Source organism: Homarus americanus, unplaced genomic scaffold (genome assembly GCF_018991925.1).
Source record: "Homarus americanus isolate GMGI-L3 unplaced genomic scaffold, GMGI_Hamer_2.0 scaffold39647, whole genome shotgun sequence".
Taxonomy (NCBI): domain Eukaryota; kingdom Metazoa; phylum Arthropoda; class Malacostraca; order Decapoda; family Nephropidae; genus Homarus; species Homarus americanus.
Window position 1 is genome coordinate 66,695 of NW_024715917.1, and position 25,263 is coordinate 91,957.

At 40.2% G+C, this 25,263-nt stretch overlaps 2 protein-coding genes across 2 annotated transcripts; one reads left to right on the forward strand and one right to left on the reverse strand.

The window, feature by feature from the left end:
• Positions 1–3,968: 3,968 nt before the first annotated feature.
• LOC121857978 (RNA-binding motif protein, X-linked 2-like) lies at positions 3,969–15,039 on the reverse strand. The gene is made up of 5 exons (XM_042354217.1): positions 14,890–15,039; positions 13,510–13,678; positions 7,149–7,268; positions 6,780–6,945; positions 3,969–5,635 (listed from the first exon to the last, which is right to left on the reverse strand). The coding sequence occupies exons 1-5, from the start codon at positions 14,901–14,903 to the stop codon at positions 4,851–4,853; spliced, it is 1,254 nt and encodes a 417-aa protein (XP_042210151.1). The 5' UTR covers positions 14,904–15,039; the 3' UTR covers positions 3,969–4,850.
• A 1,170-nt stretch (positions 15,040–16,209) lies between these two features.
• On the forward strand, positions 16,210–23,935 carry LOC121857979 (NEDD8). Its single transcript, XM_042354218.1, has 4 exons — positions 16,210–16,317; positions 19,732–19,749; positions 21,198–21,310; positions 22,976–23,935. The coding sequence occupies exons 1-4, from the start codon at positions 16,300–16,302 to the stop codon at positions 23,067–23,069; spliced, it is 243 nt and encodes an 80-aa protein (XP_042210152.1). The 5' UTR covers positions 16,210–16,299; the 3' UTR covers positions 23,070–23,935.
• The last annotated feature ends 1,328 nt before the right edge of the window (positions 23,936–25,263 follow it).

Below are 25,263 nucleotides of genomic sequence, written 5' to 3' on the forward strand. Positions count from 1 at the left end.
TTGGGAATACCCGCTCGTTCGGAGTCCCTTGAATGTTGCTGCCTCTCGCGAGTGCGACATGACTCTAGATTAAGGGCAAACAAATCATTCCTTCGACTTGATGGGGTCCGTTCGTCTATGTCCTAGCTTGAGAAATCTTTGTTAAATCTCAGGGTGTCCTGTAAGCATTTGACCAATCGCGGAAAAGAAACTTTCATGACCTATGAACATTGAAATTTGAGTTCTGTAAGGAAAATTTTGAGTGTGCACTTTATCTACCGATATGAGGGTGTATTTTGTAACATGTAACACCATTTATTATTATTATCTGAGATGATGTATGTAACATCATTTATTATTTTTGGTGCCATTATGTTATGGTATATGTATCCCAATACAGTAGTACCCCGATTTACGCGGTCAATTGAACCCCTGGGGTACCGCGGAAAGTGAAAACCGCGTAAAGTGAACAACAGAACATATAGGATTAATTCCAGTAGAGACTGGCCCGACCCCCAAACTCCACTTTTTCAGACACAGTACCTACGTTGTAGTAAAAATTACATCTTAATTTTATGATGGTATGCACACACATTTAACAATTAAGAGAAATATCAATAATATTAGTTTTTTTTAACACTTACATTAGTAGAAAAGATGGCTGGGCACACGGGGAAGGGGGGTTGGTTCCGAGGCAGAGGGCAGATTATTGGCCCTCACCTGTATCACTATCCACCACAGAGGCTTCCAGGGCCTCTTTGTCAAACCCCTCAAAGTTCATATAAGTCCATATCCTCACTATCACTGACTTATGCCGGTTGTGGTGGGTGGCGGGTGAAGAACTCGGTAATGTTTTGATGACTGGGCGACCTTGTGCGCATCCTGCCTGCGCCGCTTCCCGCGTATATGAGTAGATGTACCGCGGAAAGTGAAAGTTCGGTTCTGGCGAGGCACAGCATAAATGAGAAATCGCGGAAAGTGAATCACCACTGCATCACTATATTTGAAATCAACTCCCTGTACATACAGGTCTGAGGTACATTATACTGTACATCATATACGAGAAATTCATTGTTCATCACTGTTTGGGCAATATCCAGTGTGACACTTTCAGAGTATTTTAAGAAACCTTGCATGTACAGTCAAGGTCAAAAGTTTGCTCCCGCTCATACTGAAGCAGTATCGACCCCTAATGAGATACAACAGTCAGAGTAAGTCAGTTCGAAGACTCATTCCTGTGACTCGGTTTCACCTCGGGGAGCCAACGTTTTTCCCCGACTGTCCAGTCATACCATAAATTACTTTTACCCCTTAGTGTGATGGATTTCAAACTGAAAACTACCTCTCCTGTCCTTTCAATAGGGTTGGTAAGTGTAATTGTGATTCCTTTTTCATTAATTCTTTGTTTTTCAAAATATTTTATAATCATACATTTGCTCCTCTACTTGCGAATGAGTTACGTTCCCGAGGCTTGTTTGTAAGTCCAACTTTACTCCTGTAGATACCAAACATATTGTAAAAAATGAAAAGATTATGGATATTTAGTACAGCTATACCCTTTAATACAGCCTTAAAACCTGGCTCACTCTTCTCTTAGGTAATGTTTGTTCTATCTGGAATTTTCTTAAAAATAATCCAGTCTCATCCACATTAAACACCTGTTCTGACAGGTAACCCCCCTCATTGATGATGTTTGTATCTCTGAAAGTTTGTAAGTTGAACGTTCTTAAGTAGAGGAGCACCTGTACTTGTATTTTGAAACACAAGATTACACAGAAAAGTAAATTTCATTATGAAGAGAGGAATACTGTAGTGACAGCTCCACATATTACCATATAAGGACAGTATGACTAACAATGTGGAGTCAGATGTGTGAACTTTTTAAGGATTTATTTGCTGGTTTGTCATATTGTTTGACACTGAATGGGTAAAGTAATTTACAGTCCGGCTGTACACTTATACTATACAGTACTACATATAACTAGAGAGATTCATAAGGACTTACTGAAGTGGATCCATAAATGATAAAAAAACTTCTAAGTTTGGATGAACTTACTCCACATGGGTGGTTTACTGACTGTTTACATACTACACGCTAATGATGTACAGTACTCTTCTACATTTGACAATCAGTTTTACACTTAACAATCACTTCACTCAAAGCTTACCATTAAGTCTTCAATGGCAAATCAAACCAAAATAAAAAATGGAGTCCAACCACATAACTTTTGGTTGTTTGAGTTCCAATCTGTTTATATAAAGAGATTAAAGTAAATAGAGTAAATATGGATTTACGGGTTTGACTTCTCAATAATAAACACCAAATTAAACCTGTGTATTGAGACCACCCAAGAGCTGAGGCCAGGTCCTCTACAGAGAGGTGCTGGTCTGAGTACAAACACACACACACACACACACACACACTACAGAACTAGCAATCACTCTTCCATTTACAAAAGCTGCTTTGTGAAATAAAAGTGAAATAATACTCAATTCCTGTAATATAGAATTATGAAACTTAAGTTACAAAACAAAATTCCAGAAAACTAATTCTGGAAAATAACTTAAAACTGTTTTTCACATCAACAGAACAGTACTGCTGCACCATGCACACACAGGTTGTAGAGCGATATCCTGACAGTCACCCCTCTCAGTACAGTACAGTATGGCTGGCAGATCCCTGTGTGGGGATTTAACAGAGGAAAAGTTTGTCACAAAAAACATTTGCATTGTTTGTGATGCATATAAGTGAATTATGGGTCCTGCACAACACATGATAATCACCATGAGGTAGCCGACACGCGAGAAATTTTGCGTAAGTGTGAGCATAGGAGACCGTGGACCAACATTACTGGCTAGAATCTTTATTGTATGGTGGGTCACTGTACTTGACTGAGTGCACTATATTAATTAACACGAATTTGGAGGGATTGAATTCTATTGGTCGGATCACGGAGGTGGTCCGAGTACACAGGTGGTGGGATTGGCAGGTGTCACTATCTGGTACTAAAAACTTGGACCTTTTTACCACACAGAAGTAAGCAAAGTGTTCACAAATTAACTTCTCTTTAACTCAATTTAGTATAATAATGTTTTTGTGTATAAATGAACTCATGACTGTATGACCTTCCTTGCATATCTATTTCACATCTGCACAAGTCCATGCCAACACACATACACTTGTCCATGCCAACACACATACACTTGTCCATGCCAACACATACATTTGTCCATGCCAACACACATACACTTGTCCATGCCAACACACACATACACTTGTCCATGCCAACACACATACACTTGTCCATGCCAACACACATACACTTGTCCATGCCAACACACACTATGCCAACACACATACATGTCCATGCCAACACACATACATTTGTCCAACACATACACTTGTCCATGCCAACACACATACATTTGTCCATGCCAACACACATACACTTGTCCATGCCAACACATACACTTGTCCATGCCAACACACATTTGTCCATGCCAACACACATACACTTGTCACATGCCAACACACATACACTTGTCCATGCCAACACATACACTTGTCCATGCACTTGTCCATGCCAACACACATACACTTGTCCATGCCAACACACACATACACTTGTCCATGCCAACACACATACACTTGTCCATGCCAACACACATACACTTGTCCATGCCAACACACATACACTTGTCCATGCCAACACACATACACTTGTCCATGCCAACACACACATACACTTGTCCATGCCAACACACATACACTTGTCCATGCCAACACACATACACTTGTCCATGCCAACACACATACACTTGTCCATGCCAACACACATACTTTTGTCCATGCCAACACACATACACTTGTCCATGCCAACACACATATAAACTAATGCACGTAGTCCCCAGTTTTATCTTATCTGACAGTCAAGATGAATGGAGATGCTGAGTCTTAAACCTTTATGTATAAAGACCAAACATCTGTATGTACTCACAACACTTTATGATGATATCTTACATATAGAAAATGATTATACAGTACTTGTATAATATATGAGAGTATAACATTATGGTTTAACTCAGCACACACCTTCATAAATACAAAAAATCATTATTACAGATTAAGTAACAACCAGATACAAATGATGGAGACCAACATAAACTCCTACTTTATGGATGACAACCACACAGAGAGAGGCACAGCTAAACACACAATATACTGTACAGTGCAGGTGACAGTGAACCCTAAACACAACAAACTTTGCTCTCAATATTACAGGAGTTAGGGCTACTAGTGTAACAACAGGAGGAAACGTCGGTGTGATTATCATTTCCTTCCTAAGCAACGGGTTATATGAGGGACAGACCCCCATGAAGGTGCACAGAGGAATAACTTGGAGGATCCGTGTACAGGGTGTTAAGGTGTATCAGAGACGAGTAATGTAACACAGGAAGAATATTTTGGTTTAATTAAGGGTAAGATAAGGACAACATCAAAGCACTGACCACACAAACATAGTAAGTACAGTAATGAGACACAACGTGAGGCTGAACGTGCAAGAGGACAGGTCGATGTTAAGGCACATAGCTCTAATTGTCAGGGAAGGTTAGACAGAGAACGATAAACATGGTTAGGTTAGGCTAGGCTGGGTTATGGTTTTGTCTATATGGGAAATTCCTACTTGTTTATAGTATATAATTTAGGTTTTTCCAATAAAGTCAGAAAGAGATTAAATGTTTGGCCTATGGTATATAAACAAACAAGTTACTGTCACTTCTTAATCAGCTAAATCATTATTCATCCTACACGTGTGACTGTCTACATTAGGTACACACACACACACACACCCGCTCACGATTCAATCATTCTATCGTCTTCCTCTGAACCTGAATCCACCTCTGCCTCTGCCAAAGTTTCCCCGTCTGTTAAAGTTGGCATTATAGAACCTGCCGCGTCCTCTGTCCCCGTCAAAGTACCTTCCTCTGCCACGTCCTCTGTAGCGACCATCTGAGCCGCCGCCGCCCCAGTGCCCGTGTTCCCTGATTCTGTCGCGGTCGTCCCTGTAGCCGTAACATTCATTATCTCTCTTCGTGTTATCTTTGTATCTGTCATGCCTTCTCTCTCTTTCTCTACTGTCTCTCATAAAATTGTCTCTGTATCTCTCATGTTCTCTGTATCTCTCTTGATCTCTGTGTCTCTCTTGGTCTCTGTATCGGTCTTGTCCTCCTCTATCTCTCTGGAAGTCTCTGCTGTACCTCTCCTGACTCTTATCTCTTTCTCTGCTCTTAAACCTGTACTCCTCGTCCTGGAGTCCGGACTGTTCGTACTTGTCGTAGCCCGGGTCGTGCTTCTCCTCCTTCACTGCCGGCATCCCCTCGTCGGCCTTCTCCCTGTTCTTTGTCCTGCTGCGCTCTTCTTCTCTGGCCGAATCGTCGCTGCTGCTCTGCGAATCCGATTCTTCTTTCGCCTTCTTCCTCTTCTTTTTCTTCTTCTTCTTTTTCTTTTTCTTCTTTTTCTTCTCCTCGTCGTCGGAATCTTCGGACGACGACGGACTGTCCGAAGACGACGAAGACACTTTCCTCTTCTTCTTCTTTTTCTTCTTTTCTTTCTTTACCTTCACTTTCTCTAGTTTTTCTTTCTTAATTGTTTTTTCTAAAAGGAAAAATTAGTCAAGATTAAAAAACAAATGAATAGAGATGTTGTTAGTACAGTACAGACTCCCACTTGTTACTCCACTACATCATCTTCCCAACAAGCTGTATAACTGCTATCATCGTCTTCACCTGATTTACCAACACAGTGCCATCATTGTCTAAAGTCAACTGGCATTTGGTGTCATGAATTTAAAGCTGTGCATCAAAACTCAAAATAATAATGGGAAGATGATGATTGGTAAATACTCTTTGAGCAGTGGTCTCAACCTGTAGTTCCTTGGTGCCCACAGAACCATATTATGGAGCCCACGAGGGTTTATTAGAAAACTGTGCATTATTTGGGATCTTTGTAAGGGTGAAATTAATGAAAATACACACACGTCCTGTCCAAGAGTAAATGTAAAAAGTATGTAACTGATAACAGTTAGACGTGTAAAGCTGTTAATAACTGTAGATCCAAACTTTTGGTTCCAACCAATATATTTACAATGATAAATGTAGCCCAGAGCCTACAACTGGTGGAACCTCACATCAAGTTATTGTTAACATCTTGGAATGATTTAGAATTATTTATGCCTCACTCACCACCACCAGGGCTGAGCAGTTGCCAGTTACCTGACTTCATGGACAAAGTTTTTATTACTTCTAAATTTTATATCCTCAATTTCATGTTTTCTTTTGCATTTATGGGGTGGCTACCTGTTATAGACTTAACCCCGGGAGTGCAATGATATAATCACATTGAGCAGACTACGACGACTTAAGGGTAGCGTCCGGCTGAAGCACGAAATTCGTTAATAATTGATCAATCAATATCAATTTCCTGTCAGCAATTAAGGACACCAGATACATTGTTGCTATACCCCTGTTGCTCTGCTGTTCTTATACAAGGTTTTTACGGCCTTCCTCCCACCCCACAATGCTCTTCTGTTCACCCTATCATTTGCCTTTTCCAAATACACTATAAATCATTAAAACCATCTGTAAGTAATAAAAACCAACAAAACTAATTAAAACCAATAAAAATGGCTGTGATAAGAACAAATCTATTTTTGTTTGGTTTAAATTGGCCAACCCTGAGTTAAGCCATTAAAGATGTGAATATTTCCATCATATAAGTGATTCAGTTTAGTGTAGTTTACCTTCTCTGACTCGTAGATCCTCCTCACAGTTGTCAGGTGTTAGTGAGCGAGGCTGTGGAGCGCACCCCTCCATGGCCAGCTTCTGCTGCTCGGGCATCATGTCCTCCGTCATCTTGGGCACCTTGTACTCCTCCACGTGGTCCACCCTGATGGTGCGGCTCGCTAGCTATCAAAGAGAGAGTTGTTGTGGTCGTTTATAGAGATATGATGAGAGGTTATGGACCACCTGATGATTAGCTCCCCACTAAGACAAGTGACAGTATGGCTTCACATGTGGTTATTATGCCATCATACTTATTTCAAAATTGCTAAACTATCTTTATTTTGTGGTGTTTTTTATGTTCTGATGTTTGTCTAGTAGTAGCTTACCTTGATGCCATTTAAGTTATCCACGGCCAGGATTGTGGACCTCTGATCTTCATAACACAAAAAAGCAAATCCTTTGCTCTTTCCCGTCTTTTTGTCCCGCACCAGGTTGATGTTGACCACCTGTTGACGGCAAGACAACTTCACCCACTGTATTTCTCACATCATGTACTGCATTAGACTTACTGTATACAGTATCTGGTGTTTAAATGGCATCTCAGAAAAATGCATGTGCACCAATTTACAAATTTCATGAATACAGTACTTGTATTACAACAGCAACAGTGTCCTCTCTTGTGGGAGACCTCATACAAGTGAGGACAGTGTTGGTGCTGTAGAACAACAGTACATCTTTCTGAGACACTGTGTACAGTACAGTATGTGATCAACCTAACTTACATCTGTCAGTGAGAGAGAGACTGGGTGATCTCCTGTACCATAGTTATGGTATATATCACACAATACTGTACAGGCAATTACAAGTTCAATGAAATCTCAGATTATTTACCTCGCAGCCTAATATATGACTCATAATAGACGGACACTGTCACACTATGTACAGTATAACGTGTGTTGGGAGAAGAGGCTGATGGTAAGGTCAAAAGTTAACATTACTGTAATGTATTAAGGTAAATGTGAGGAGCATCACAGTGTAGCAGGGAGGGAGTTGTTGTCATTACTTATCCTTGATGTGTCTTCCTCTCCATGTACTTACACAATTCTTTAGACTGATTGTGTTCAAGGCCTGGAAATAATTTATGGTAAAAAGCATCATAAGGAATGTAGCATTTAATTTTTATGTATTTTGACAGAAAAAATGCAGTTCGCATAATGTTTAATTATCAATTTGAACACATTTCTGTCACAGTCACATGTGTCAAGAGATGGTAATTTGCAGCAGCAGTCACTGTCTAGTAACTCTGTACTGCACACCAAATGGTACACACTCCCACAGCCAAGCAAATATCTCAAGTAAGTTATTGATGCCACAGTAATAGCTGTAGTGTATTTAAGTTGTATGTCAGACTCCATAATGCACCAATGTTTACTGTTTAAAGTTACCTGAGCTGAGGAGGTTAATGTTCTACTGTATGATACTGTACTGTACTGTATGGTACTGTACTGTATGGTATTGTACTGTACCTCATTTGACATATACGTTGCTAACAATTATAGGACAATTTACCATTACACGTTGTCCAGTTGTATACAAAGTGTGAGTGTACAGTAGGTGAATAAGAAGCATAAATAGTGTTAAAAGTGTGTAATGTAAAGTAAAAAATAGCCATAAGAAGTAATAAAAGTGGCCTACAAGTGTTCAGTATCTACCACACCAAAACACATGTCACTTTTCACTCAGCTGAGCACTAATGCCATTGGTGTGTGTAACATAACCACAAACGTCATTACAATGAGCTAGTGAACCTAATAAGTAAATAAAATACTGTAAACTGTACAGTTGTATAAACATATAATATATGAGTCTTGGGATAAAGTATATTGTGTGTAGGAGAATATCAAGTCTAGAAATAACTATAACACATGAGCGCTTCTTAGCTGTGACAAGGCTGTGCACGTGCCATTGTTACATAACAAACCATTAAAGATATAGAAGGTTAGGGACCGACATCCAGGTCGTAAGTCGAAATGGTCGAAAGTCGGAAATGCTTAAATAACACATAGAAAATCGAAAATGGGTGTCTCTTTTTCTTGTCAGCACCTCAAAACACTCACTTTTAAGCTTGCCAGCCATTTTAAAGTGAATTACAGATGAAAATTTTGTCTGTGTACTGACTTTGGGACTCAATAATACATAATTTGACCACATTTTGGTACGACTGAGGCAGGTCGTAAGTGCGGGTGGACGTAAGTCGAGTCGGTCGTAAGTCGGGGAGTACCTGTACAGTGTGTAATACAGTATCACCATAACTCTCACATACTAATTTACATTCATTTGGTACCTGGTTAATAAAATATTTTTGTAAAATAATAAATTTTACTGAAAAAAATCCCACACCCAATGTCAGATGAGTCATTGTGTTGTGTTGTATTAGTTTACAAAGTTGAGCAGCTGATGGATGACCTCCAGCAGTGTGTACCTCTCTCACTGCTCAAGATGGTTGCCACAACTGTCTTCAGTTAATAATATTGTAATGTATTTATATATTAATCAGTTATCTAAGTGTAACAAGGAACCATATGGAGCCATCATGTAGGTAACAAATAATGTTGTTAGGAATGTATCTCCATATCAAATAGTATACAGTACAGTAGAGTACATATATTATAATAAACTCCAGTGTAAAAGCTGATTTACTGGCTATGTTGGAATGCATATCCAATACTGTAGTGTAACCCTAATTACTGTACAGTACAGTAATTCTTTGGGGGAAAAATTACTCATTATAAAATGTTTTATTATAAGTTCTCTGGAACACATCCAGAGGCGTTACCAATCACCGGGCCACAAAACATTGGCCATCAAGCCTGGAAAATTATTAGAAAAAAATCTTCCAGATTAGTAATTAAATCAGCTTAGCCTTTCCTGCAACTCTGTCATGGATCCTGAAATGTGTGTGTGAGTGTGTGTGCATATGCTGATAACCACATAGGAAACAAGAAAACATGAAGTTCCCAAGAGCTTTCGTGTAATTCACATCTTCAAGTTTGTGTGTGTGCAAACAAAATTCCTTCACAAATGCATATTACTAATTCCCCAACTTCAGTAGGTACAACATCATCACTCCAGCCTGGACACCAGTTCAAAAACAATGAAAAAAGAACCAAGTCATTTATATCACCAGAGGGACACACTGAGCCTTGTACTGTACAGTGTTTATCTGCCATCAGTGTAACACCTCCTGGCCCACCAGTATGATGACCACTCATAAAAAATCTCACTCCAGTTTTCTGAACAATTCCACCAACTCCGAGTCCTTGAAGAAATTCCTCAATTTAAGAAAAAAAAAATCAAAGCACTTCACCACTGCATCCAAGCATGACATGTGAGCTCCCTAAGTCACGTCACTCATAGAATCTAAAATCATAAATGACAAAGCTTTGATTTTTTTTTTAATTTCTATGCCATAACAAGAACATAAATTATATTTGTGGCAAATTAAAAGTCATTCCAGTGATCATATGACACATACATGACTCCCTTGTGCACAAAAAGATTGACCCTGAAATCTAATTTTCTACTTGAGCCGAGAGCTTTCACAACAGAGGCACCGAGCAGTGTTGTGTGTAGTGATTATATAATATGGCCCTGACAGGTCTCTGGCTCCCACTGGGTCAAGTACAACTTATGGGGAGACTAAAACAACGTCTCAGTCTTACCATAGTGTGGGCAGCACACCAAAAGAACTGTGGATAAAAACAGGAAAAAATCATTTGATTATCTGTAGATTCCATTAACATAATTTCTTTGAAACAATTTAGTGGAGACAGACATCTCTATGGTGTAGTAACTAACAACAGCAACCTTCACTCTGCTCACCTTCCTCTAGTCACATTAATCTCTACTAAAAACCATCAGACACAATTTCTCTTATAAGTAACAGTACTAAATCTTGCCAGGATATAATCATAAGAAAAAGAAGTGTTTTTCTTATTGTTTCCTCCCGGCCGGCCAATACTCACCTCTTGCTACACCCTCACCACCCTTACAAGGCTCCCACATTTGGCTGAAGTTTTCCAACCTTCCTTCACAATATCCAGTGTAGATCAACACATATTATCGTTGGTCTCGATCTCCCATGTGACTCCATCCTCCAAGTGCACAGTTCAGTATCCTCCCTCTCCTCACTCCACCGACGGTTCAACGGTCAATACTCCGATGAAATTCAAATCATCATACCACACATCTCTGAATGAGGTTGTTACTCCACTACTGTCACCAATACCCTGTCAATACATCAAACATTAGAACAACTACAGCTCTACCTAGCCCCCGGCCCTCTGTGTTGCTCCTCATAACAAAAACCCACCTCACAACACACCTCACATCCACATATTAAAATTGTTCTCTTCTTCAGGTAAAACTACTGTACACTCTCAACTCAAGGAATAGTGTTGGCAGGAATACAGTCCAACTCGGCCCATTGCCAACTCGGACCATCTCGGAAAAACAACTCGGACTAAAAAGTAAAAGTAAATGTTTACACATTTATTTTTGCATGAATGATAAAAGGCAGCATAGACGTACAAAGATTACTGATAAACAGCCACAAGATCTGAGGTTGAAGAGTTCCACAACAATGTACTAGATATGAGGTTGACAAGTTCCATAATAATTTAAATACAGTGATCCCTCAGTTAACGAATTACCTTCCATAAGAATATTCACTTCGGTTAACGAATTCCTTACGAATTTTTCCCAACATGTTTTCGCCTGCTCACCAGCTGTAGTATTAGTCCGCCAATACAGTAATCGGTTTTAGGGCTTAAATTCGTTACCATTTGAGTAAATATCAAGAAGGTTGTACTATTCAATAATTTTCCAAGTCTTATATTAAATTTTTTAGTCATTTTAACAATTATTTAACATAATTGAAGTACAGGGAACTAGTTTTTAGCGCGCCAAACAGCCACTTGACTCACCCAGAATGGCGTCAGTTTGTGTCTGCTCAGTGGAGGAAGCTTCTTGCTTGAGACACTCTTGAACATAAACTATTTTTACCTTTTTACAGTACAATTATTGGTCATTCTGAAGTTTATTTTACATATTGACTATATAATGCAGTGCAGTGTTGATTTAAAGAAAATAATCTTGAATTACACCAAGTGAACGTAAAATTTTATGAGTGAAATGGTGCCATGGGGTGACTTCTCTTCCACCCCCACTGCCTTCTCTTCTCCCTTCTCCTCCACCCCCACTTCTAATTCCCATCATCATCATCATCAACCAGGAACCTTCTACATACACACCTCAAAGTAAGTGTACTTTACTGCATTTATTTTTAGTTTGTATGTAATTTTCAGTGAGCTGGAACCAAAATCCCATTGAAACAATGGTTTCGGTTAATGACGACCATCTGGAACGAATCGTGTTCGTTAACTGAGGGACCACTGTGATGAGTTACTTAATGCACAAAGGCAGAACATATCATACAGAAAACTCAGATTAAACAACCATGACCCCAAATGGATAAATAATTATTTGAAGAATATTATTGGCCAAAGGAAGGCTATAGGTAGGAGAATAAATCGTGGTGAAGTTTACCTCCGAGATTATTATAAGGTATTGGCCGGTAGGGTTAACACCGAGATAATAAAATCAAAGAGGAATAATTAACTGAAGGTAGCAAGGGAGACAAAGTCAAACCCCCCAAGGGATTCTTTCAAATGTATCAAACTAAAACACTAGACAAGATTGGACCAGATACTGTAACGGCGAGCTAACTGATGACGACGGAGAAATGAGCAATAATCTGAACAGGTATTTTTCAACAGTTTTCACCACCGAAAATTTAAACATGATACCCGAGGCACCGACTCTATACAGAGATAGTGAAGAAACTAGATTAAGTGAGATAGTAGTGACTAGTAATGACTTAAGTAAGCAAATAGACAAACTAAAGCCTAATAAGTCACCTGGTCCCGATGAGATATTTGCCAGAGTATTAAAGGAATGTAAGGAAGAGCTTAGTATACCCTTAGCAAAGTTGTCATTAAAAACGGGCATAGTGCCAGAATCCTCAGTTTTCACTTATTCACACTTTGTATTTCAGTGAACCAAAAGAAACATAAAACATATCTCAAACTCATTCCTGTTTGAGGTGTGCAAGGTGGGCCGAGTTAGTAATGTGTGGGCCGAGTTGGTTATTTAAGATGGGCCCAGTTGGAGGTAGACCTGTTGGCAGCTTCACTACCGTACAGTACTCTAAGTGACCACCTCCCTTTACTGCCTAAAAACATAAGATACAGTACAGTATATTGATCACAACCAAAATACATGAGTCATACTGTTTGTCATGTGGTACAATACCGTTTCTTATCATCACTTATTCTCACTGTCAGTAGGGGGGAGAAAAATAAGAATGATCTGTAATGGTGAGCCAAAGTTGATAGTGTTTAGGTCATAACATCACTGAACACCAGACAAGGTTATACGCTAGGTACTGTACTGTGATGTGATGTATCATGGGTAAGACCTCTCATCTCTTTGTTAATATGTAAGGAAAGGGAGGGTGACAGCTATCCTCCCTTAGTACTCATAAAGAGAGGATGAGTTATCCCCCCCTCAGTAGTCATAAAGGGAGGTGAGAGCTATCCTCCCTCAGTAGTCATAAAGGGAGGATGAGTTATCCCTCCTCAGGACTCGTAAAGGGAGGTGAGAGCTATTCTCCCTCAGTAGTCATACCTCACCATACTGAGAGAAGACACATATAATATCTCCCTCAGTTAGTTCATAGTTGAGTCCCCCAAGGAAGACCCAGGCACTGTCACGGTACTGCTGATGCCATGAGCTCTTGAGGCTCACCCCAAGCTCTAGTTCTCTCTGGTTCAGTTTCTGGATGTTCTTCACATTCCTGTAACACAAACCTTTAAGTAATCAATATCTGTTATTATTATTGTCATGTTAGTACAGCATTGACCTTAGTAGCTAGACATTCTTATGCTGAAATTAGTGTTGTGGTGTGGTGTGATGTGCTGTGCTGTGGTGTGCTGTGCTGTGGTGTGATTTGGTGTGATGTGTGTGCTGTGCTGTGATGTGATGTGTGTGGTGTGCCGTGCTGAGATTGTGCCATACTCCAAATATTCTGGGTATGTGCAGTTCAATCAACACATCACTGAAAGCTTAAGGTGTGCTAAGATTAACCCTCGAAATAAAAGGTTAGGTTAGGTTAAGTCAGATAGGGTTAGATTAAGTTGGGTCAGGTCAGATTAAGTTAGGTTAGCCTTTGAAAAAACTGCACAACCCCAAGAAAAAATTGTCAGCAAGGTAGACTCTCAGCACATGACAACAGTAATGGCCGACCAAACTGAATTATTGGGTAAAATTAGTCATCTTCTGCCACTTTAAACTCCTATAATGCCAGTGTGTTTATCTGTGTCATGACCCCATTACCATAGTGTCCACCAAGGCCTCATAACAAACACACCATGATACTTCCACAATTTCTCCGTCTCAGAACAGCGACTCGTACATTTCAGGTAAGGAGAAAATTCACATTCTTGTCGTGTTTGGTGAAAAATTTCCTCAGAGTGAAGTAAGAACGAGGCACAAACATTAACATTAACACTAACCTAACCTAACCTAACCTAACCTAACCTAACCTAACCTAACCTAACCTAACCTAACCTAACCTAACCTAACCTAACCCAACCTTCATGACAGGATAAAAACACTCAGTAAATACCAGAGTTATGAAGTATATTATTATATGATTTATAAAATGAACCTAACATACCTTAAACTTGAGCTTCACCCAACCATTTTATTAATTGGTTAGGTTAGTAAAAATAAAACCCAAAACAGTCATACTATATCTAGATTATGTGATGTTTAATAGTGAAGTCAATCAAAGGTAACCTAACATTCACCTACTAAAATAAGTAAAATATAACCAGATTCTTAAAATACCACTAAAAAAACCCAGCCACAATTAACATAAACCCGAATACACATGAAACTATGAATGAAGAATTATGTCTAGGGATGGGATAAGACGCCGCCGCCATTACCACCTCTAAACACCCTCCTCTCCCACCTCACCGCCATTACCAGCCAATAACTCACGTCAGGGGATTCATCTTGTGTTGCCCTTAATACTGTGCAGGTAAAAGTCTCCACAGTTTAGGCTGACAAGAGGAGGAGACTCATGATGGACGGCCTCAAGTTGTTGTTGTTTGGCTCACTCTCCTCTGAACCCTTTAACTGAACCCACTGAACCCTTAACTGAACCCTTAACTGAACCCACCGAACCCACTAGCTGAATAATGGCATCCTGAACCCCTTTTCCTCCTAACTAATTGAGCCACATATATATTTTACAGTAATTATTCACTATTTAATTAATCAGAACAATTCTTTCCCCTAAACAAGAAGGGATCCTGTGATTTAACTTGAGTCCAGAGATGAGTCATATATCTTTCCATAGTACCTTTATTATTCGTATAATATTATATCTGTGTATATTATTAGGTAATTTAGATATCATAGAGTATTATAATTAACAGTTGGAGTGCTTGAGTGACCCGCCGTCTAGGGTAAGGGTTCGGGGTTCAGGGTTCGGGGTTTGGGGTTCAGTGTTGAGAAGGTCGTTTACAACACAAGTACAATATAACTTAACAAGACTAAAAAAATCAGCATTTTCATCTTTTTTACATAAACCACAAGAAATATCTATATCATTAGGCTAATAACTCAATCATTAAAAACATATATACATTTAATAACTATATTTATGTATCTAGAAGCTTTTTATATCAGTATATTTCTTATTTAGGCAGAAAATAATTTTGCTTGTCATGCTAACAATTGATTAAAGTCATTCATATTAAACCTCAGGAGGGAAATATTTTATAGTAATTAGATTAATTTAATAACTAAAAGTAATATATAATCATCTGTAGATAAATAAGACAACCATTATGTGTTGGAAGGTTATATACAAGAACAATTACCTGTAAGATGATATATAGTTTTTATTATGTGATAATTCTCTATTTCTTCACAATATATGAATAAATATAATAAATATGGTAAAGATTTTATTTTGAACTGAGAAAAAAAAACTAATGGGAAATTGTTGTAGAAATTGTTAGTCAAATAATTTTAGGATTTTCGAAATTTTTTATAAATAGAAGAAATAAATTATAGATAACTGTTATTTAAGGGATTAAATATATTAATAATTTTATTTTATTTTACTGATTTATAGGAGGAAAAAACAATAATGACCAAATTTACTTCAGGGTTACGTTATAGAATTAATAATAACCATTAAATAAAACTAACTTTATATTAACCATATCAGATAAATAAATATAAAATCACGTAAAATAATATAGTATAATAAATAAAAAGATTATTAAATATCTAAGAGAATTAAATAAAGAGTTGTAGAAGAATGTAAGTAAGTTGAGGTTGAAACAAGTGAAGGGTTGAGAGACAGACCAGGGGAGAGACTCAGGACAACACGTCAAGATGCTCATCAAAGTTAAGGTAATATTCCTCCTCCTTCAGTCATGGTGAGAGTACCTTATAACGTGTCTTAAACTGATGATAATTTGAGGTTTTATTATTATATCTGGGGCTAGGAAGGAGGACCACTGGGGGCTAGGCAGGAGGACCACTGGGGGCTAGGTAGGGAGACCACTGGGGGGCTAGGCAGGAGGACCACTGGGGGCTAGGTAGGTGGACCACTGGGGGCCAGGCAGAGGACCACTGGGGCTAGGGTAGAAGATCACTGGGGCTAGGTAGAGGACCACTAAAGGCCAGGCAGGAGGACCACTGGGGGCTAGGCAGGAGGACCACTGGGGGCTAGGGAGGAGGACCACTGGGGCTAGGCAGGAGGACCACTGGGGCTAGGCAGGAAGACCACTGGGGCTAGGCAGGAGGACCACTGGGGCCAGGTAGGAAGCTACTGGGCTAGGTAGGGAGACCACTGGGGCTAGGCAGGAGGACCACTGGGGGCCAGGCAGGAGGACCACTGGGGGCTAGGTAGGGAGACCCCACTGGGGCTAGGCAGGAGTGACCACTGGGGTTGTAGGAGACCACCGGGGCTGTGTAGGAGGACCACTGGGGCTAGGTAGGAGGACCACTGGGGCTAGGTAGAGGACCACTGGGGCTAGGGCAGGAAGACCACTGGGGCTAGGTAGGAGGACCACTGGGGCTAGGTAGGAGGACCACTGGGGGCTAGGTAGGAGGACCACTGGGGCTAGGTAGAAGACCACTGGGGGCTAGGTAGAGACACTGGGGCTAGGCAGAAGGCTGGGGGCTAGGTAGGAGGACCACTGGGGCTAGGTAGAAGGCCACTGGGGCCAGGGGTAGGACCACTGGGGCTAGTAGGAAGGCCACTGGGGCTAGGTAGAGGACCACTGGGGCTAGGCAGGAGGACCACTGGGGGCGAAGCAGGAGGACCACTGGGGGCTAGGTAGAAGACTACTGGGGGCTGTGGTAGGAGGACCACTGGGGCTAGGTAGAGGACCATTGGGGGCTAGGTAGGAGGACCACTGCCAGGGGCAGGAGGACCACTGGGGCCAGGGGCAGGAGGACCTGGGGGCTAGGCAGAAGACCACTGGGGCTAGGCAGGAGGACCACTGGGGCTAGCAGGAGGACCACTGGGGGCTAGGCAGGAGGACCACTGGGGGCTAGGCAGGAAGACCACTGGGGGCTAGGCAGGAAGACCACTGGGGGCTAGGCAGGAGGACCACTGGGGGCTAGGGAGGAGGACCACTGGGGGCTAGGCAGGAAGACCACTGGGACATTTTATTCCTTACTGTTGGGAAGGTCTACTATGGTCTTAAAAAACCTTAAATAATATGCTGTTAATTATATAAGATTAACCTACGAGCTAAACTTATTGGAAATGAATATAAAAACGTCTGATTTTATTTTGTTATATTATAGTGGACATTGTTGTAGTTTGTGGAAATATGTTTATAAATGGGTTATATTTTCACTAATGCGACGATTTTTGGATATTATAAATGTTTTACCAATGTTATGAGTTTTGAATGGATTTTATATTAATTTTAGCCGGAAATCAATAGTTTTTGACCCCCCCCCACCCCCCCTCACCCCCCCACCAGTCTTAACAAAAATGTGTTTTTTCTCGACTAAATCACGAATAAATTAATAACAAACCCCACAAAACCAAACCTAACCTAACCTAACCAAACACTATTTTTCTGATGAAACTCTGCAATTGACGTAAAATAATCTCTTTATCACAATGTCGGCACAGCTCTTTCCACCTGTTCAGCCATATCTGGTTAATCTGGTACTGAAAAATCAATTCTCCGCTCCTGATGCACCCACGCATTGTTCATTGACTAAGACAAAAAAAACTCTTCCCCAATTATAAGTCTCCTATCGCTATAGCCAATAAGAAACTCCCCACCCCACCCCCTGCACATAAGGAGAAAATAAGGAGTCTGCAATAGGCCGGTTGGCCTGTGCATGGCAGCTCCTGTCGAGAGTTACTACCACTCTCTATTATCCATGAATCTGTCCAGCCTCCTTTTAAAACTTTCCAGCGTTCCAGCACTTACTACAAAGTTGCTAAGCTTTTTCCACTCGTCCACCACCCTATTTGTGAACCAGTTCCTTCCTATCTCCCTCGTAAACCTAAACTTATCCAACTTCAATCCGTTGCTCCGAGTCCTATCCTGCTCGGATATTATAAGAACTTTATCTATATCTCCTTTATTGATTCCTTTCACCCACTTAAATACTTCTATCACATCTCCCCGCACTCTTCGTCTTTCTAGGGAATGCAAGTTTAGATTCTTTAACCTATCTTGATATGGAAGGTTTCAAAGTCCAGGAAAATTTTTCGTCATTCTTCGCTGCACCGATTCCAGTGAATTGATATCCATTCTATAATAAGGGCACCAGAACTGAACAGCATAATCGAGGTGCAGCCTGACTAGCACAAGATATAGTTGCAATATGACCTCTGCACTCTTATTACTTACTCTTCTAGATATAAAACCTAATACTCTGTTTGCCTTATTTCGAACATTAACGCACTGTTTTCTAGGCCGTAGGTCTGGGCTTACAAGTACCCCTAAGTCTGTTTCACATGTTGACTTCTCTAGGTTGATGTTGTTAAGGCTGTATACATTGTCAGTATTTGTTCTTCCAATATTAAGTACGCTGCACTTGCTGGTGTTGAATTTCATTTGCCATTTTTCTGACCACTCCTGCAGTTTATTTAAATCCTCCTGTAGTGCATTTGCATCCTGCCCTGAATTAATTTGCCGCCCTATTTTGGTGTCATCCGCAAACTTGCTTTTATGTCACTGCTGATCCCAGTATCTAGATCGTTTATGTAGATTATGAACAAGAGTGGGCCCAGTACTGACCCCTGGGGAACCCCACTGGTTACACGGCCCCACTCAGATTTAACACCATCTACGCTGACCCTCTGTGTGCTATCGGTGAGCCATGATTTTATCCAATTTAAAACTTTCCCCTCGATACCATGAGCCTTGACTTTTCTCAGAAGCCTCTGATGCGGTATCTCTGTCAAATGCTTTGCTAAAGTCTAAGTAAATAAGTAACATCGTAATTTTCGTCATTATTTACTACCTCGAAGACTTTCCCAAAAAAGTCAGCAGATTTGTTAGACAAGATTTTCCCTTTGTAAACCCATGTTGAGAGTCGTAGATTAATTTGATTTTCTCTAAATGCGATCGGATGCTATTTGCTATAAGTGATTCAAGAAATTTCCCCACTTGTGACTGACCAAATCTAATATTATTGAAAAATTAATATCTCGGTTATCCTTAATTTCCAGCATAAATATCACAGAAGAAAGATCTTAGAATAAAAGATGTAACTATATTGTTAAAGGTTTATATTTAGGATATAACCACAAATGTATCATCTCGCATATCTTTTGTTTTTCAGACCCTGACTGGCAAGGAGGTGAGTTGACTTCAGTTCTTGTTATATTGTGAATGTGTATTGGTAATTATATACTTAACAATTATCTTCATTCACTAGTAGTATCATGTATCATAATCAACACCATGTATCATCATCAACAATAATGTTTTAGCCATCACTGTGAGGGTCAGCTAAGTGGCAGCTCTCCATACTGCACAATCTCTCTTGTCAGGTTCCCAACTCTGCCATTTCCTACAACCTTTCTCCATATCATTCTTGGCCTGCCCCTGGCTCTCCTCCCCTCAACACACATGCACCTCTTGACCCAGTTAGTCTCCACAATTCTCTTTACATGATCAGATCATCTCAGTCTATCTATACAGTACTCAAAACTTTACCAGTATTGTACACAGGACTCTCAATACTGTACTGTACTCAGGGATTCCTATCATTCTGTATCACCTAACACATGCACCTCACCAGTTCTTTCAAACCTGTGGATGTCATCCTCTTTAGCTGCCCATGTTACACTGTCAGACACCACCACACTTCAGATGTCAGTTTCATACGTACTGTACAGTACAGTACAGTACATCTTTCCTCTCACGCGAAGGGATGGTCCTCTTGCCGTCAATAAAGGCAGCAGTGCCCAAAACTTCCTCTGGCCATTTCTGTTTCTTAGCTACATGTCAGAGAGTAGTCCAGTAGTTCCCAGACTCACGTCCATCTATAGTAATAATCAAGTCGTTATTAAGAAAAGTAAAACCTTAATTTTTGTTGGTTAATGTTTTCATGAGGTACAGCTGTTCTTGTCCACACAACAAAGAAATATTTAAACACATATTCAGATCACCTGAAGATTGGTCCCCCAGCTTATTTCTCCTGACGGTGCTTCCTGAAGGAGGGGTTAGGTTAGCATTAAAAATACTGTATACGTATAAAATCTCTGGCCTTGGTATATTGTCAGTTTGTCTCACAACCTTACTCCCCTGCCATGTGTGTGAGGTGGAAGAGGTGCACAAAGCCAGATAAGAACAAGTAGACCTATACTTTACCTCACTACTTAACATTTGTTTGCTTTTCTAAGTGTTTGGTTCATCACTTACAGACATCTGTCCTCACTTAATTGCACTTCCATACACACACACACTGCCTCTCCACCGTGAATAGCATACTACTGTCTTACCTAGGCTGAGATAATTAATTTATTTAACCATGTGGCTGACCTCTGTTCCTCCTGCTGTCTTCACCAAGCCCTCTTCACTATCTCAGGAGGTGTTCATCCACTAACAATACATTACAGTAGCTCAGTACTGTAGCTCAGTACTGTAGCTCAGTACTGTAGCTCCGTACAGTAGCTCACTCACTACCACCTTACACTCACTACCACCTTACACTCCCTACCACCTTACACTCACTACCACCTTACACTCACTACCACCTTACACTCACTACCACCTTACACTCACTACCTTCTCTTCCCCAAGATTGAGATCGACATTGAGCCAACAGACAAGGTTGAGAGAATCAAGGAGAGAGTAGAAGAGAAGGAAGGGATTCCTCCTCCCCAACAGCGACTTATCTTCTCCGGGAAGCAAATGTAAGTTTGGCTTGGGTTAGGTTAGGTTAGGTTATGATAGATAGTGTGATCGGTAGACATTAATTCAGTAAAATTAACACAGTACTGTACTGTACAGTACAGTCGAGTACAATACAGTACAGTATATCAACAATGTACAGTATAGTATATCAACAAAACAATGTATAGTACAATACAGTACAGTACAGTACAGTACAGGACAGTACAGTACAGTACAGGACAGTACAGGACAGTACAGTACAGTACAGTACAGTACAGTAGAAGTCCAAAAATCCGGACTGCTTAGGGATTGGGTCGGTCCGTATTCTCAAGCAGTACTTTTAAAATTCAAATTTAAGGAGGAATAAAGAAGAGATGAACAGGTACATTTTGATGGTTTATTCATTAGCAAATATAGCGTGCTTCATTTACCAAAACGAGCAGTTTTAATGAAAAAGCTGTGAATTCTAGAATTTTATTCTTTGCCTTTTTTATATCATAAATTGTAGACTTTCCGATGTCGTATGTGTCCATTAGAACAGTATTGCTCACACCACGTTCTATTTTAATTATTTCAAGTTTGTCACTCAATTTCAACGTGTTCTTCTTTCTCTTCACACAACAAAGTTTATCTACTTTAGGAGCCATTATTATGGGCTCTGTAAATGGAAAGAATAGGACTCAAAATTACATACGTTGTCACAGTTTGATTGCTCGTTTTAAAGTGGCGACCACGTGGTCTCTTTTTTGTCGCTGTGCAGCTGTGGCGCTTACGCATGCACACTTACACACAAAAGCCAGCTAAATTAAAAAAAAAAGTTTGAGTTTTCGAAAAGTCCGGATTCTCGGGTGGTCCGGATTTCTGGCATCTGGATTTTTGGACAAATTTATTAAAAATGTGACAGTCTACCCTCAAGTCGGTGCTTTATTAATCAAAGCACGGACTTGGGGGTAGACTCAACATTTTTAATACATTTGTTTCAGATTATTTGTGAGAGGATTTTCCTATTAGTATTTATTTGTATGTGTTTTGTGTGTGTGTGTGTCTACACACTCACACATATTTACAATACAGGTCAAGGAAATTACTGTCTCTAGAACAAATGGTTCCCTGTCCCAGCCGCAAAAATGACGGCAACTTTAAAACTACCCTTAGACATTCTTGGGTACATCCAGGGTGTCATCCGCGAATAATTGAGAACCGCAAAGTAAAAATCTGCGACCTTGGGGGTTCCCTGTAGTGTATATGAACAATATACACAGTACAAGTATACTGTATTGTACAAATAATATACATAAACAGTGCAGGTATACAAACAATGTGAGGACCGTACACCAGTTTGTGGGGGCAATATGTTTACCTCTGTTTCTCTCATTTAATACTCACCTGGGGTGCCTCAACCCCTCTAGCTGAGTTGGTGTGTCTCCTGAGTGTAGTGTAGTGTAGTGTATCATTAGTACTACTCTTACTTCATCTTATCTTTTTCCTTACATCAAAGAGAAGATAATTGTCATGAATTTTCTGGTATTAATATTTCTTTCTTTTGGGAAGGTCTCTAAAGGTTTCATAGAAGATTGTCTGTGGCAGTAAGGTTGTGGGGCACAAGATTGGTTTACTATACATATTTATGTAGGTCAAGTGACACAGGTTAATCTGTACCTAATAATATATTTTCATTGTTACAGGAACGATGAGAAAACTGCAGCAGACTACAAGGTCCAGGGTGGCTCCGTGCTCCATCTTGTCTTGGCTCTACGGGGAGGTCTTGAGGGATGTTAGGATAGTTGTACTGTATTGTGAGAACTGAGACACATCTCTTGGTGGTACAGTTCCCATCCCTCATAGACTGAGAGCATTAACTGCAAAATGGATCACTGGAAAAGGAAGAAAAAAAAAATAGAAGGATGTTGATTAAGAGGTTTTAATAGCCAGAGAAGAATGGCTTTATCCTTCCTTACCCTCATCACATCACCTGCTAGAAGAATCTGTCTCTCTTGTCCACTATTTATACACTCATTATTGAATTTGAAAGAGAATAGCTTTGCCAAACTGCCTGTATTGTATCTTTAAGCAGCTCTCAGTGATCTTATGCTGTACTGTACCTGTAGGTATTTCCCAACCACAGTATAACTGCTTGTAACAATGAAGTGTATCAGGTAAAGCACAAGCTCATTGAAAGTGTCAGTTAAAGATTTTTTTGTCTTTACTCACAACAATTCCACGTTAACATTGATTATTTTCCTTAAGTAGAAATATTTTATCAAGTTCTGTACAAAATTAATTTTTGCCATTCTTGCATATGCCTATTAGGTGCTTCAAGTGGCTATTCTGAGACAGGTTAGTCTTGCTTTTTTCTTGTTTTTTTTGACAAATTATGCAATAGCACTCTTGGTGGGCATGAAGCATTATATCGGACAGTACTGTATGTATGTCTGCGTCCACAACATGAGGCCTATATTGTGTCTCGTCTTAGTCAGCTTTGCTCTCCATTCAATAGCTTCAAGACATTGCATAACGAGTAAAAAATTATTAATTTATTCTGCATTGAAGGAACTGTATTGTACTGTATGTAGGATCATGTCAACAGTTATCATCTTGTGTTTGTGATATGTTCCAAAAATATTATTAATAAATTTTTATATATATACGACCTATTTATCACACTCTGACCCGCCAGATGTAAACAGTGACAGCCATGTTGTTGTAGCATAACTGTAGATCAATTACTGTACTGTGAAACCTCCATCTCTATATAGTTCATTAGATGTTGGTTTCACGTCTAATGGACCCTCGACATAATGGACTTTCATCTCTATACAGTTCATTAGATGGAGGTTTCACTGTACTAAGGAACAATTTTATAAGGTGTTTCCCCATTAACACAACTGGGAATGGCCAAAAATATGCAAAAACTACTTGTGCTGTTGTCTTGGTGCTGAGTTTCCTATTGTACTGCAGAGTGGATGATCCCAGCACAGTACAGCATCATGGCAGCTGGGTCATATGTCACGAGGGTAATGTTGAGGTAAATAATAAAATATATATATATATATCAGAGGCGTCAGTGTCCATTAACTTTACAGTTTGTGTGATGATCAGGCATCCCGGCAGCTTATTACACCTGATAATTGAAGAACCCAGCCCAGCCTCCCTCCAGGTAGGTAGTTGGTGTTTAATTTAATAAGGTTGGGTGACTAACCCTTAGGCCCCGGGTGACGTTCCAGAATGTCCGCCTATTTTCTCTCCATTTTTTTTTTCTTTTATTTTTCTTTTATTTTATTTTATTTATTTATTTATTTATTTTGAAAACTTGATTTTTTTCTCGATTTAACCCCACGGGGGGATACCGCCAACAGCACCCTAACCCAGGGCTTATGGGCCAATCTTCATGTGGCCCGGGAGGTATTACTGTAGTACTTGGACTGTACCTTAATAATGTAACTATTGTACACAGTGTAATAGAGTCTGTGGGGTACGAGTTATTTGGGTTCTCACTCAGGATGGGATGGTGAAAGGAAACTCACAATGTGCTTACTGTATACATGTTGTATTGGATGTACAATGCAGCTTGGTGCTGGGAAGTGGCAGCGTGGTTACAAGCGTGATGTAGAGAGAGCTGGTTGGTGAGGGCGCTCAGAGGAGGACCAGCTTGTGGGTCGCCATGCTCGCCGGCGGGAGCGAGGGCCGCCAGGCAGCGGCGGAGGAGGTGGTGTAGCTGGCTGTAGCTGGAAGAAGAGTGGTCACCACGAGGTCAGGTCTTAAATAGCGGAGGTAGGCATGGCTTAGTAGTTGACCTCCGTCATGTAAGGCGGCGCTGGTTGACCTAGACCACGAGGCATACACTGGGGAATTGGTGGGGTCGGCTACTCAGCGACAAACAGCGTTTGTAGGGGAGAAATCCACTACAGTATACATGATCATGAGAACATAAACTTTGATGAGGTAAACAAATGACTATTACGAGAGGAAATCC

What these genes read in the sequence shown, in the direction of transcription:
- LOC121857978 (XM_042354217.1), bottom strand. An exon ending in ATAACTTAAATGGCATCAAG is followed by an intron (nt 6,946 to 7,148) that starts GTAAGCTACTAC and finishes TCTCTTTGATAG; the next exon opens with CTAGCGAGCCGCACCATCAG. An exon ending in GGATCTACGAGTCAGAGAAG is followed by an intron (nt 5,636 to 6,779) that starts GTAAACTACACT and finishes TTTTCCTTTTAG; the next exon opens with AAAAAACAATTAAGAAAGAA.
- LOC121857979 (XM_042354218.1), top strand. An exon ending in ATCTTCTCCGGGAAGCAAAT is followed by an intron (nt 21,311 to 22,975) that starts GTAAGTTTGGCT and finishes TCATTGTTACAG; the next exon opens with GAACGATGAGAAAACTGCAG.